Source organism: Fukomys damarensis, unplaced genomic scaffold (assembly GCF_012274545.1).
Source record: "Fukomys damarensis isolate Sample0158 unplaced genomic scaffold, DMR_v1.0_HiC HiC_scaffold_12, whole genome shotgun sequence".
Taxonomy (NCBI): Eukaryota; Metazoa; Chordata; class Mammalia; order Rodentia; family Bathyergidae; genus Fukomys; species Fukomys damarensis.
This window is the reverse complement of record NW_022900924.1, coordinates 32307293-32322932: the sequence shown is the minus strand read 5'-3', so window position 1 is coordinate 32322932 and position 15640 is coordinate 32307293. Positions and strand designations below refer to the sequence as shown.

The window sequence follows — 15640 nt, the reverse complement described above, 5'->3', positions numbered from 1 at the left end:
TTTTTTTTTTTTTTTTTTTAACTAAAGGTGTCTCTAAATCACTAAATTGCCCAGGTGTAGTTCAAACTAAGCAGTCTTCCTGCCTCAGTTTCGCAGAGTGTGTATGGTATGTTACTCTTATCTAGGATCACCTGACTTATTACCCATTGATCAACTTTACTACATCTCCCCCTCTCCCCCAAAGTATATGTTCTGATAGCTTTTTGATAAATTCAAGATATGAATTTGTTGTCTAGGGCTATCTTCTCCTTATTAAAAATTATCAGACTTAGTCATTTTTATATTGCTCACAGTACAATTATTTGGAGTTTCTTCTGTGTCAGAGAAAGTCAAATAGGATGTCAAATAGGTAACCACTTTGTGATGTTTCTCCAGCATAGCATCATGTTTCATAAAATTTTGACTTGCAGCAAGTTCCTTCTAATGTAAACTGGGAATTTATTAATGAATTTAAAGGAGAATTCAAGTAGCAAGTAGACTTCCTTAAGAAACTCTCCCTTTTCTATTCCCATGAATCCTGGCTAATAAAAGAGTAAGGCTGGGGACAATTGGGATCAAGGTAGAAACTGCAGGGCTTTAGACGGTGCGTTAGGCAGAGACACCCTGTGGGCAAAACTTGATACTACCAGGCTAGTTTTGAAGCACAAGGGTTTTTTCCCCCAAAGTGACTATAAAGATCCTCTCTAAATACCCTCATTTTAGAAAGGAGGAAACTCAGGCCTGAGGTCTTTGAAAGTCATACCCAATTAGTGATCTTCATTAGTGAGCTTCATTCAGAGCTCTTCCCAACAGAGTGCCCTGCTCCTCTGTAAGGCACTTCTATATAAATCTCCACTCTGCATGAGTATATTTGAAGAATTCCATTTTTACAGAACATTTAGTTCCCTATGTTTGGGGTTATTATTGAAATCAGGTCACAAAGATGCAAATATTGCAGTGTCTTGGGACCCAGTATCTCAAGGCATTGACAAAATTATTTGCTTCTTTTGGAAAATGCAAGCTTAAAGATCTGAAAACATAATAATTTGTTTCTTTCTTAAAAGTTAGTCACTATAATAACCTGACAACAATCTGTCTGAAAACAGCTGCCAAGTTAAAAATTAATCTCTTGCCAAAATAAATGTCATTTATTTAAACTGCTAATGATAAGCCCATTTAAATAATTCCATTTGCAAATCCTTTCAGAGGACCCACTACAGAATATATGTCCCAGGCCAGACGCATGATCATAATTAGGTATAAACAGTTCTTCCAACTGTAGTCATCTTCAGCAAGTGCAAACTGGTCTACTGGGCCACTGGTATTTGGAGAATGTTTTAGACTTTTATCCCAGCTTTACCTTTTAAATATTGTGAGTGGTTACATTATACATGGGTCTGCGGTTTTGTGGCATAGAGTAGATCCCATGACTGACTTGTTTGTAAGAGTGTAACTAGAAGAAGCCTTGCTTCTGGTTAAGCAAAAGCCTAGAATTAAACTGACCTCTTGGTCCTCCTCCCTCAGGTTGTAGGTGAGAAATATCTTGAGGAGTCAATGTAAAATTTCTGAGGCTGTACCAGGTATGGACAAAGCCTGGTATTTGACTAGACACAGCATAGCTTCAGAGGTACTGAAAGTTTCACCACTGTAAAAGCATCCCCAAGACAAAAAAAAAAAAAAATGAATATGCATTTCTGTGTCTTATGTAGAAAAATAAAAATTCTTGTTGGAAAGAAGTTCACTAGATATTAAATGTGAATTCGTTTTTTAGCATCATTATCAGTATAGCTTGTGTAAGAGTATGATAATGTCCTGGCAAGAACATTAGCTTCACTTGTCACCTGTCATGGGTAAAAGAAGGAGCACTGCACAAGGATGAATACGGAGGACCAGGAAGGAAGGTTTGGGTCTTCTTTGAAGATGTAATTCAACCACTTCATAGTGTTACCGTGGATGAGACAAAAGCTAATCTTAATCTCTTGCTTCCTTGTGGATACTATAACTTGTTCTTTTTTTTTTTTTTTCTGCTCATTGTGCTTGAGCAGGTGGTCTGCTGCCAGAGGACAATTTTACAATAGCTTGACTTTCAAGATTGTTTATTCATTCACTCAGTGTGTGTTTACTGAATGCTCACTATGTGTAAGGAATTAGCCAAGCTCTATTCATTATAAGCAGTTTCCAACCAGAGTTCACTGGAGACCCCATGAAACCAAGGATCCAGTCCTGTGTGATGGCCTTGGGTCCATTTGGGCCCATTTAACCAGCAGCCTCCCCAGCCTCAGCAGTTGATGCCACCACCTTGGACTCCCTTGTGTGCTGTAGACACTTGAAGCTGGGTGGCATGTTTAAAAGAAAAGATGATTTGGGCTGGGTGTTTAGCTCAGTGGTGCCACCGCCTGCCTGGCAAGTGCAAGGTCACAAGTTCTAGCCCTGGTATCAAAAAAAAAAAAGACCACTGGGTTTGGATTTGTTGAATTCCCTGCCACAAATGACCTTTAAAAAAAAAAAAAAAAAAAAAAAAAAAAAAAAAAAAAAAAAAAAAAAAGAGTTCAATTATTTGATTTATTATTAATGACTGACTTTATGATTGGTCTAAGATGTCTTTAAAACCAAATGTACATTTAAAACAAAATTAAAGTAATTCAGTATGACAAGGGCCACTGTAGAGAAGTAGTCTGAAGAGCCCATGGTTTTTATTGCAGGCTGATTTTGTGTGATAGCTACTGGGTACAGTAGTGAGTAACTCACTGAAAATAGGCCTTCTTCTAAGGAGGAGTACTGGAGTTTCATTTGCTGTGTGTGCTGACTTTTCCCTGGAGCCCCTTCCTTTCTTGTTTTCAGAAATTCTGTCAAAACACTTCAAGTGAAAGGAAAGGTTTCATTTCCTTGATAAGTATGCGGGGCAATAATGAAAGCTTTCCCATTTAATAATAAGCATTCAAAAGATTTGAAATTAATAAAATCTTTCACAATTCCTAGACTGTTTAAAAACTGTTACTTTAAAACTTACTTTGAATTTTATTGCAAGTGGATGGAATCTGCCAAGCTTTATGTATTTATTGCTTTCACAGAACCACCCACTAAAAAAATTTCTCTGTAATCAAATGCCCAACAATAGGAATTGGTTGAATAAAAACTAAAGAATCTATTCAATGGAATACCATGCAGCCACTTGAGTAGTGAGGCAGCGTATATGTTAGGTTTAAGCAGATGCCAGAATACTATCCCAAGCATTAAGTACAGAAAAGAACTCACAGCATAGCGCTTATAATATATTCTCACTCCCCCACACACATATTTATGGGAAATCTAGAAAGTTCCTGGAAACCCCTAAAACTGTTTGACATCAGAATGGAGCACATAGATACGAACTCTAAATTCTTATTTTATGTATCTTTTGGTCCTGTTCTAATGTGTTGGGTTTTTTTTGTAAACAGACCTGGCTCTTATATTAAACGAGTAAAGTAAACTGTCCTTCCTCTCATCCCATACCAGCCAGCTTCTATCTTTAGGGCTTCTCTGCATTGTGCCGTGTACTATTCGCCAACACTGTTTATGAGACATTTCCCACAGTGCTGTGGGTTACTTTCAGACATAGGTGTCTCCTCCAGAGTTTGAGGGAATGTGGAGTTCTATAAAGAAATGGTTCTACTTATTCTTCCGTATCACTGATACTGGCCTTATTTGGGCAGGCTGGAAATAGCTCCTCTGAGCAAGAAGCTCAGCTGGAGGTAAGTGAGCAGCTGTCTCACCGTCTCGTGGAGAGTCACTGTGGTGCAGGCGTCTCCTGAGAGGACTATATTCAGGTTGTAGAATGGTGCATTTAAACGCTCAAACAAGTCCTGGCTTCTCTCTGCTGAGATCCAAACATAGGTGCTTCCCTATTGGTTGAGCAAAAAGACAGCATGTTAGTGTCACCACCAGGAAACTGACCCTTCTGTTCAATATATTTCTGTTGCTCCAGTGGTCATGCTCACCTATATAGGATTCCTTAGTTAGGCCCCAGCTGACACCTTCTCCAGGCAACATGGCAAACCTAAAAGACAATATCTTCTAATAGTTTCCTGTTGGCCATTTAAGAAATGTAGATGGATAGAGACTAAAGATACCTGTCTCCAGTTTCTTTCATGTATGAAGTAGAATTACTAAGAACTGCCTCTGCTTAGACATCCTTAATAACCCTGAACTCACTCACCAATTTAGTATTATTTGTATGTAACTTTAGGTAAGTATGTGACATAATGAATGAAATCAGACAAGACCAGTTTAAGGTATATATTCTCCCCTCTGTTTGGTATATTACCTCAAGACAATTATTTAACCTTTGTGAGACTATGAAATTGGAATCATAAGTTGTATATAAAAATATTTTAATAGAACAAATGAAATAAACATACAGAGCAGTACCTCACCTCACAAATCATTCATTCTACCATTCTGGAAAAGACGGCCACATTCATATTTGTGTGGGAAAGATGGCCAGATGGCCATGGCTGTGTTCGTCACCCAATGCAGAGTATGCAAGCAAAACAAAAATTTTGCCTAACACTTCACCTCTGTTTGCAAACCAAATTGTTCAAAGCATTATGAACCAAGGTGTGTGTGTGTGTGTGTGTGTGTGTGTGTGTGTGTGTAGAGGGGGGGAATTAAAATATAGCGTACTTGGTAAATACCCAATATAACAGTTTTGTGATTATGTATCATATAAAAGTAATGCTTTTGGGGGCCATTGTTGACCTACAAAAAAGTCAACAACAATCATATGTTTCAAAATTGTATTTGTATTACACCTCTAGTTTGGTCTTCTGTTGAACTGGAATCTGCTTCTCTATACCTTTTACCACTACTAGATTAAGATGCTGTCCTTAAGGGCCACGTACAGTGCATGTAACTTCTTTTTTCCAACTGAAACATTTCAAAAAGAATAAACTAACCACAATTTACTCAGTGAAAGACTATATGCTGATCTGTAGAACTTGGTAAAATCCACTGGGCTGGTTGTCCCTCTTATTAGGCTATTATCTGGCTCCTTTTGACCATCATGCAGCCTGTGCTTTGGGATAATGGGGCTAGAACTGAACCATATCTGTCTGTGCTTGTCCATCTGATTTCTATCCAGGTTCTGCCAGGAGCAGATGCTCGAGAGGGACTATAGGACTGGAGGAGGAAAGAGGACAAGCCTTTTCCTGTTTGCCTCCTCTAAGCTTATTGTTTCTGCCTGCCTTCTACTATTGATTACAAGAGCTCATGGCCATCTTACCTGATTCAGTGTTTCCAGTTACACTGCCAATTGATAACTTGCCCAAGGTTCTGTCTATACTCATATTTGTTAAACATCTGCTATGTGCATTTTGTTGTAGGGCACCTTGTATATATTCTTTTTGAATTCTCATACTAATCCTGCAAAACATGTGCTCTCCTTACATTACAGCTGAGGAACGGAGCTCGGAACTGTTGAGTGGCTTGCCTCTGCTCACCAAGCCTGTTGTCAGAGCTGAGAGTCAGACTGAAGCCTGTCTGGCTGCAGCATGAGCTTGTTCTGTTTCATGGCCTACACTGGGTTCCTTTTCCCACACTGACTCCCTTTCCTTGTGTGTTGAATTTCTTTAGTGTGGTGGGCAGCCTAGCCCCAGAGGAATGCATGTGTGGCCTTTGTGCTAGCTGTCTTGGCCCCCAGCCCAAAGTTGTGTCTTGTGACTCCTTCTCGGAGGCACTAGAATTTCTCTGTGTTTTGTTTATAATGCACACAGGACTGGGCTATAAATCATACCACAGACCAGGCTGCACAGCACCTCTGGAATAATGAATTTCCCATCTCCTGCCAAAATGAGTCACACTGTGGCAACAAAGGAAACTTATCTCTCCTGATTCTCTCCTATCTTGTTCCTCCCTCTTCTTTTTCTGCTCTCCTATAATCTGTCTTGCCAGTTGTAACTGGAGCATTTTCTCCTGTATTTAAGTTCTAAATTGTCTTTGGAACTCACTAGCATATCCAAAGGCTTAAACAAGACCTATTAAGGACATTTATGGCTTTCTAGCATGGGCTATGAAACACAGCTTACAAGTAGCTTTGGTTGTATATGGCCAGAAATATAAATGTTCCTTTTGGAAACAAGATAACCCCAACAAATGTGACATTACAAAATGAAGACTTAAAGGAATTGGCTGTAACTGGCTTGGTCATGTGACTTGGTACAGGCCTCTGTTATGGCCTCTGCTTGAAGAGGGTGATTTTGGAATCCAGGGTAGGCTTCCCAAAGGGACATCTCTTCCCTGATCCTCCCTGCTTCCTGAGGATAAATCCAGAATCACCTAGCAAATGATCCCTCCCATTCCCTACTCTCACCTGGGAATGCTATGCTCATGTTTATTTTGTCTCAAGAAGTCTAGATGCGGGCAATCTAGGGGTTACGTAGTGCTCACTGATATTTTCTATCTTTCTTCCCTGTCATCATTAATTTGTTGGAAAATGGATGCTGTGACTTCTAATATATTTTTATTCAAGGCACTAAGAAATGGAGTTGAGTTGGCAATACAACAGCTGTATTAGTTCCCAATTTCAGCAAAAGCAATCAGTATGGAGATTGCTCAAAGAACTAAAAATAGAAATTTCATTCCCCTCAACTATTCTTCTTCTAGGTATCTTCCTGAAAGAGTTACAAACATCATGCTATTACAGAGATCCATGCATCACCATGTTTATAGCAGCACAATTCATAGTAGCAAAATCTTGGAAGCAGCTGATATGTCCATCAAGGATGAATGGATAAACAACATGTGCTCTTTACACACAATGGAGCACCACTCTCCTATAAAGGAAGATAAATTTGAGTTATTTGTATGAAAATGGATGCATCCTGAGACCATAATATTAAATGCAATAAACAAGACACACAAGCTTAAATAATGCAGAATGCATGGTTTCTCTTCTATGAGAAACCCACCCTATAAATAAATAAGAGCAAAATAAAAGATGATAGGAAACAGGGAGATCTTTTGCAGATAGAAAGGAGACCAAGAAGCTGGGCATGGTGGCCCATGCCTGTAATCCCAGCACTGGGGAGGCTGAGGCAGGAGGATCAGCAATGCAAATAGACCCTGAATATGCCTGCTGGGTTCCCCATTAAACAGTATTTGCCACAACCAAATGGAAGGAGAGTGTGGAGATTCAATTTGGAAAGCAAAGGCAATCACATCTAGCAGTAGAGGATGAGGAAACATATTCTAGAGCCCACTGTGTGCTGGATTTGGATTCAGGCAGTGTACCTGGATACATGCATGCCACAGTTCCCTCCATTGTGCAGTTGAGAAAACTAAGCTCTTAGCAACATTCCCCATGGAGCTAAGTTAGAAACCTTGATTTGAATCCAGATGTGCCTCATTTGAAAGCCTATTCCTTCTCTTTCTGTCGACCTGTGTTGTTCCAGGAAGTTGAGGCTATTTTGTTTTGTGAAATTGGGGTGACCTCAGTGAATCTGAGCACCTTCATTGCATTGCAAGTGCCTTCAGTCACCTGGAGACAAAGTAGGAATCCCAAACCACTGTTTAATGGGCTCCTGATATAAAATAAAGGTGAATATGGTACTCAAGTGCTTATGTTGTGGTAGTAATTCTGGGAAAACTGACTCAGGAGTCAGGAGACCAGGTCTGTTTAAAACCTGGTACTTAGTTGCTCTATGATCTTGGGAGACTCACTATTCCTCATCTGTGAAATAAAAGGCTGGACTACACCTACAAGAATCCTCTCAGCCCCTGAACACATTTTGGTTCTTTCTCTCATGTATCTTTTAATTTGTTTATCTTTCATTCAACAAGATTTTATAGAGGACCAGCTACATGCCAGGCACTGTTCTAGGTAATTGGAATATATCAATCAACAAAATAAAAATCTCTGCTATACGGGGTTTATGTTCGTGTGTGTGTGTGTGTGTGTGTGTGTGTGTGTGTGTGTGTGTGTGTATTGGAGGCAAAGTATGAAAGCAATAAACATCAAACAGGAAGAAAAGGGCTAAAGGTGTAGGAGAAGTGGGAAGGGCAGGGAATGAAATAAGAGACAAGAAAAAATATGAGAAAAGAAGAAAATGGAAATAAAGTCTTTGTAAATAGCAGAGGGTGGAGAGGGTGGAGGGAGGGCAGGGGTATGGGGAAAAAATGAGAACCAAGATCTGTCATGTAAAGGTACAAGATCCTAATAATTATAACTGTACTATATACTTAAGAAGTGCCAATAAACTCAATAATGACAAAAAGATTAAAATACATAATAAATAAATAAGAAACATAATAAATGAATGATAAGCAATTATAACATGTCAGAAGGTGAATGTGGGAAGGGAGTAGGAGAGTGAGTGCTGGGAAGGCTCCAGTGATCTTCACCGAGAGCACAGGATTTTAACAATGACTACAGAGGGAAGACAGCCCACGTGCACGTCCCTGGGGAGGTAGTTTGAACAGTGACCCGAAGCAGAAGTGTACCGAAACTTCTGAGCATCTTCTTCCCCATCTAAGGCCTTGCCTGAAGCCCTTCTCATCCCAGCTCCCTTGTGGGTGGTCAAGCCAGCTCAGAGCTTTCTGAACTGGACAGCCATCTAAATTTTTCCCTGCTGTGACCATTCAAGGAACAGAGCCTGGCCTCTGCCTTTATGCTTGCACCTCATTGCATACTCCAGGAATACTCAAGATCCTAGGGTTATGGGGAATGTGCTGGCAGAGGTACCAAGGCTTGACGGTACTAGAATCGAATCAAAATAGCACAGGTCGTGTAAAGGTACAAGACCCCATGATGAATATAACTGCACTGAATACCTAAAATGTACCAATAAACTCAATGAGGAAAAAAATAGCACAGGGACCTTTTGGGCTGACTCTCCATTTCCAGGCTATTCTCACTACTTCCTTGCCCAACGAGCAACTCAGTGTTGTCATTGTTCCGAAACACTGGCCTCTATCAGCCATGAAACCTCAGGTACAAGAGAGCTGTATTTTCATTTTTACTTCTGGGCCAACCTGTAACAGGTGAGCCAAGCCTTCCTCATTAGCTCCGGCAATGATCTCACAGAGCTGGGCCATAGCCTGTGGGAAACAAGTCTTTTGCTAGGCTGTGCATGCACAGAGGGCATATGTGTCCTATGAAAGCTCTGAATGCCTTGCAAAATATAATGAAGAGAATGGACAGGAGTTGATTTCTTGATCTATGCTGTAAGTGGAGGAATTACTTGGAATATAAAGACAGTGGTATTGTAAAGGTGCTCAAACTGAGAATCCTAGAGTGAGGCTATCACCTACTGTTAGGTACCTTAGATTTTAGGAAAGAGGCTGGAAATCCCCCTAGAAAGCCCTTTCACACTCTATGAGCCTCTGTTTAAATTCCGAACCGGCCTGGGTGCCACTCACTGCATGATGAGCAATTTCATTTCAGGGAATGACTCAGCGTGAATTTCATAGTCCTCTTCCAGTTACATCTTTTTTCATGTGCCCTTGGCATTTGTTTGATAGAAATAGCAAGGAAACTTAACTTTGATCTCCCTAATCCGAGTGAGGTTACAGGTGAGAGTTCTGAATACTGTACGAAATACATGAGGCATTTAAAATGCAAGGCAGCTGAGAGTCTATGTGAGGATGTGGGCCATTGAATCAAATTTCGTATTAGGTTTTCTTAAGCATCTGCTGGGAAGCAGGAGCAGCAAGTGCCATGTAAAAGGACTCATCTTCTTGAGGTTTCTAAACTTGATTTTCCCCGTCTCTTCATTTGACGTCTTTCTTGCAATATTCAGTGACCACTGAGCCATAAACACAGAATATGGCAGGAACATACTGTGAGAGATGGAGATTGCTCTGTAAGAGGGAAAACACTGGCCTACTGAATTCTAACTAATTCCACTAATTCCGCTAAATTCTAACTAATTCTGCTAAATTCCAGAGCCTAGTCAATCTCAGTAAGAAAGAATATAGGGATAAAAAGAGTCGCTATTTTACATCATAGTTTACTTACCAGACAGAAGCTATTTGTTCATCCATTTACAGATACATAGCACACCTCCAACTGTGCCCAACTCTTTTCTAGGCACTGGCAGTACACCAGTAAGCACCATCATCAAACATCTTCCATCTTTATCTCACTACATTAAGTGACATGAAAGTGCTGAATTTTTAAGTTAAAAACTATTTTATATAATTAACAGCTACCATATGATCTAGCTCTTGCACTCCTGAGTATTTACCCAAAAGAAGTAAGTAATAAAAGCATTCATCCAAAGAATGCTCATACACCAGCATTTGCAACAGCTTCATGTGTAATAGCTCAAACTGGAAATAATCCAAATGTATATCAACAAGAGTATGCATAATCAAACTGTGATATGTCCACACAACAGCATACTGCTTATCCATAAAAACTGTACTGATGCATCCTACAAGCATTGACTTGGAAAACATTATGCTCAGTGAAACAAGCTGGATGGAAAAGGCCATATATTGTATGATTCCTTTTATATGAAGATATGGAAGGTTCCAACTAATCTGTAGTGACTCAAAGCAAATCGGTGTTTCTGTAGGGACAGGGGAGTGGGGCTAGAGACAAGAATTAGGGAAGGACTAAATGGTGCAAGTGGGATCTTTGGGGGGACAATGGATGTATCACGTGTCATACATCTATCATATTTTATCAAATGGTACACTTGAGAGATACACTTGTGTGACTTATTAAGTGAAAACTACAGCTCAATACAGGTGCTAAAATAAAGCCACAGCTTAATAGCATTTCTTAATGTTCAGTTGAAAAGTTTCCGTGATGAATTAATTTTAAAACTTTATGTTCATTTTTCATACATTTATTGAAAATTTTCCATATGTTAGGCACCATGAAAGATATTGTCAATGAAAAGTGAATGAGGTTATTTTTGCTTTGAGGCTCAGTGGAAGAAATCAGCTTGTAAACGGACACTGAATGACTTTGCCACAGGCAGTTCTGGAGCAATTACCAGTGTAACCAAGTTTCCCTTTGTTCACTGAATTTATGCATGTGTCTGTGCCTTCCTTGTTTTTCAGAGTGACTTGTGGTCTTTGGGAATCACCGCCATAGAAATGGCAGAAGGTGCTCCCCGTAAGTACCTTCCTCTGGGGTGATATCTGTTGCTGGTTGCTCTGCGGGTGCAAAGGTTCCTTGCCAGGAGCTGCAGTTGCTTTACTTCTGCTACACTGAGCCCTGCGTGGATTTGAGCTGGCATATTTAGAAAGCAGAGTTATTTTAAATCATCCAGGAATTGGTTCATTGTAGAGCTGAGTGAGGATTTTGTTTTTATGAGGATAAAAAAGAAGTAAAAAGCAAACTTTGGGAAGCCTTGTTTGTCTTACAGATTTAGGGCATAGTTTACTCTTGAACTCTCTGCCTAACATAAAACTAAGAGCAACCCACAAAGACTATAAACTCCATCATACAAAAACACAAAGCTAACTTTCAATGCAGGGGTTATACAAACACTTGTGCTCAATTGCTGTCACTCTTCTTAAAATAGTGGTATTTAGAATTTCAGATTTTCTGGCTCTTATTTAGCGGAATGGCCACAAGTCTGGCCATTCTGAGGATCTCCCAGGCTCCTTGAGGTCTGGCATGGTGGCACTCTACTGGCAGAGCATCTGTGTCGGCCGTGTGGTAGCTCAGAGACTGTTCCTCACTCTGCCTGTGCAGGAAGGAGGTAGCGACAAGACGCACAGCTGCTGCCACAGCCCTGAGAGTGCCTCTCCCAAGAGCCATTGTCACTGACCAAGTGTAGTAAGGATACAAGACGAAACCTTTCTTGGGAGACTTAATTTGTAGCTGTGGTGCCTCGGGCAACTCTGTGTGACTGCTGAGCCTATCTTGGACTACAGGACCATCTGGGACACTGGGTAAAGGGTGGGACTTACATAGCAGACTGATGACTTTCCCCATCCTCCTTGGGTCCTTTCCTATTTTTTCTTCACACTGGAGTCATCCCCCAGTGTTATCTTTATATGTTTAATACCACCTCGCTGTCTGTTTCTCAAATGAGAAAAACAAAGCAATCCCTACCTCTGAATGACAGGTCATTGTGCTTATGACTTTTTACCTTCAATTTGTCACAGTCTTCTTATTTCCCAGTCTAGAATGAGTTCAATGTACGTGGAGCATGATTGATACAGGATGTGTTGACATCTCCCATTCGCAATGCTAGTAGACATTTATGAATCAGGAAAGTACTATATTGTAGTTTTAAAGCTATATTGTCATTCCTGATGAGTGGTACAAGGGGCTAAAAATAAACTTCTTCCCACAGTATCCTTTAGCTTTTAGTTAGCATATATTCTTATTTTAGGTACAAAGAGAAAACTACCCCCAGCTGTTTAAAAAGTAAGCTAATAAAATATTTTAACTGAAATGAGAATGTATGAGTGCTTTCACTGTAAACAATAAGAGCATGTTTACCAGTTGAGATATTTTTATAACTTTGTTTTTCTGACGGACTCTGTTTAACTTAATCCTCTGGTCTTCCTGGGGCCAGTGTGTTTAAAAACAAAACAAAACACAGCAAAATTCATCACGAAATCTGAAAAGCCATTGCAGGGTATCTTGAAACAGAATGGTATTCTAGGATAGTGCTTTGGACTTCAGAAACTTATGTAGATAATACAGCATTTGGATGAGCCTTCAGTGTATAATAAATAGGTTTTGGGTTATCCAATACCTTTTATTTTATGGTTTAGGATTTTGCTTACTAAAAGTAATAAAACCATCTCCATTGTAGTTGCCATCTGACCTTGTTTACTTTGAAGATCAGGTGGTTGTTTACAGCAAAAATGGCTAGTGTTGACGTTTTAGCTTAGGTTCCTTAAAAACAAAGTAAAAGCTCTTTGAGGTGTCTCCATATTGATTTCCACAGTGGTTGTACCAGTCTGCACTCCCACCAACAATGGAATCATACCACATTGATATATATGCACCCATGTTTATAGAGGCACAGTTTGTAATAGCTAAAACTTGGAAATAGCCCAAATGCCCATCAGTTGGAGACTGGATAAAGATGTGGTTTTTCTATAAAATGGAATACTACTCAGACATAAACAATAAGAAACTAGAGTCATTCATAGGAAAATGGATGCATATTGAGGCTATACTCTGAAGTGAAGTAAATAAGATGCACATATTTCTCTGGTGTGAAAAACTAAAACTGTAAATAGTATAACTATAAAAATTGTATAAGTGATAATGTGAAATATGAAGAAAAAGGCTAAAGGTGTAGGGGAAGTGGAAGAATAGGGGAAAGGAAATAAGGGACAAAAAATGTGAGAAAAAGAAAAAAATGGAAATAAAGTCTTTGTAAATAGGGGAAGGTGGAGGGGGTGAAGGGAGGGAAGGATGGGGAAAAAATGAGAACCAAGACCTGTCATGTAAAGGTACAAGATCCCAATGATGAATGTAAATGTACTGCATACTTAAAAAGTACCAATAAACTCAATAAGATTAAAAAATAATAAAAAAGAAAGTAAAAGCATATTCCCTACAAATGTTAAAAATAGCTATTCCAATGGTGTAGTAGTATATGTGATTCCTTTAATCAACCATCAGCTCTTTTAAATGCTTGCCAAATGGTAGCTTTTGAATCTTCTGACCCTGTGCTCACTAGTCTCACTTGGACTCAGGAGTCATTTGGCAACCTTATCTGCACAGCCAGGACGGAGTTGGCATGGGTTTGGCCTCCTAACTGGAGCTGGCCCTTGTTTTGGTCTCTTGCAGCTCTCTGTGACATGCACCCTATGAGAGCCCTCTTCCTCATCCCCCGGAACCCCGCGCCTCGGCTGAAGTCTAAGAAGTGGTGAGTTCGGTCTTCAGAGTTTTATAGATCTAAGTGTGAAGTTTTCCTGTGATTCTCTTTTGAATTCGTTCAGATCCCTGGATCCTGCTGACTGGATTAAACTAACATATACTGCAGCTTGGCAGATGACTTTCCATAAGCTGTCATTCATATTAGAATGGTAGCTTCATTACCTACTATTTGTACAGCGGTTTTTAGCCCCACATCTTCAAGGTAAGGAGCTATTAGCAAAAACGAGTAGTGGAAGTCAAATTAATGACATGGAAGCTTTTTGACTTATAATTTGAAATGTGTCTTTCTGGGCAGCACAAAACATCTCAGCAGAGAGGGAGAGGCAGAGTCAGCCTATGGGATTGGCTGACTTCTGTTCCTGAAGACAGTGATTCTCGAGGGCATAGACATTCCCGGTAGTATTCAGGATGATTTCTCTGGCATTGCACTAGCATTGGTAGCTCTTTTTGTTTTTACTATTGCTTTCTTTTTATGGCAGGTGATACTGGCTTCTTTTGGGGGCAGCAATGTCACCCCTTCTTTTAATAAGCTTACGTTGTGTAAAGGTGACTTACCAAGAAAAGTACAGAAACACTTATGAATGGTGTGAGAGTGTGCCAGAAATTTTGTGGATAGTGTATGATTGACTGACATTTGGGAAGCTGTTTCATAGGTTACGCCAGATGTTGGACTTTTCTCTCATATGTCCTTATATCTGGACCTTTGTATCTTATCGTTCTATAACAAAAATGTTTTACTTCCTTCCTTCCCCTTACAGTTGTGGTGTGCCCACCCTGACACATTCTTGATTCTCTGACTTCTCTTATACTAGGGCTGATTTCTGCCCACAGGTGACCTCCTATCCTTTCCTAGAGAAAAGTTCTTGGCAGGTAGACCAGGAAGGGGCAAGCCTTATGTGCCTTTTTACACCACTTCATGATGAAGCCCTTGATGGGAGCCCTCCTTTTCCCCACCCACAGTTCCCCCCCACCAACATCACCACACAGAGCAGTCTTAATTAATACAGTTGTCTGGTAATGACATAGCAACCCTGGCAGAACAAGGGAAAAGCACATTGCACAGAGAGGGAAGGAGATGCCAGAAAAGAGAAGACAGCTTGTGGGGGGGGGTTGCTATTGGTAACAGGGAGGCGGAGTCTCTCCTGCTCTCCTTCCCAAAGGGTCACTGTGATAGGAGACTATTCTCTCCTCAGCAACAGCCTCCCATTGGGTGCTGTTCAACATGTGATCACTGAGCAAGGAGGCCCCATTCTTCTCTCCTCCCTGGATCGGACTCCTGGGGAGAGGAGCCAGCTTACTTCCCTTCCCTAGAAGGATCAGTAACACTACAAAGTCCTCTGCCTGCTAGGTTTCTACTTATGCCAAAGCCCCTCAGTAAAGCCTGCTTTATGTAGTGGCCTTTACTCTTTGTCCCCTGTCCTGCCTGTTCTTCCCCTCCCTTTATAACTCAAGGGCAGATACTTTGAGCTTATCCACAGAGAATAACAAACTGGGCATCCACAGATGTGCTTTATTTTAACTGGTACAGTGAGGCCATACTCTATTCTTACAACATTCGTATTAGTTGCCAATATTTAAAAATTTGGCGATTGAGCTACTCGTCTAGATTTCTGCAAAAGTGCACAATACTGCCCAGCTGGGTAGCTTCTGCTCCCTTTGTGGATAACAGATAGACCTACTCCAGCGGCCACCTCTCCCCTCTCCGATACCCACGTCAGTTGGCCGTCACACTTGTCCTGGCCACATCTGCACCGTGGTCTGCACTGGCCCTTTGAATGCCCTGCGCTGGTGTCATTCTTCACCGACCCTGCCCCCCAAAGA

General features: G+C 40.5%; 1 protein-coding gene across 6 annotated transcripts in view; it reads left to right on the top strand.

The window, feature by feature from the left end:
* Tnik (TRAF2 and NCK interacting kinase) overlaps positions 1-15640 on the top strand; it is a 367212-nt gene that overhangs the window by 249889 nt on the left and 101683 nt on the right. For all 6 annotated transcript variants that reach the window (XM_010632395.3, XM_010632394.3, XM_010632393.3 and 3 more), the window contains 2 exons: positions 11026-11080; positions 13730-13808. In XM_010632395.3, coding sequence (XP_010630697.1) covers positions 11026-11080; positions 13730-13808 — 134 coding nt within the window. The remainder of the gene's footprint in view (positions 1-11025; positions 11081-13729; positions 13809-15640) is intronic.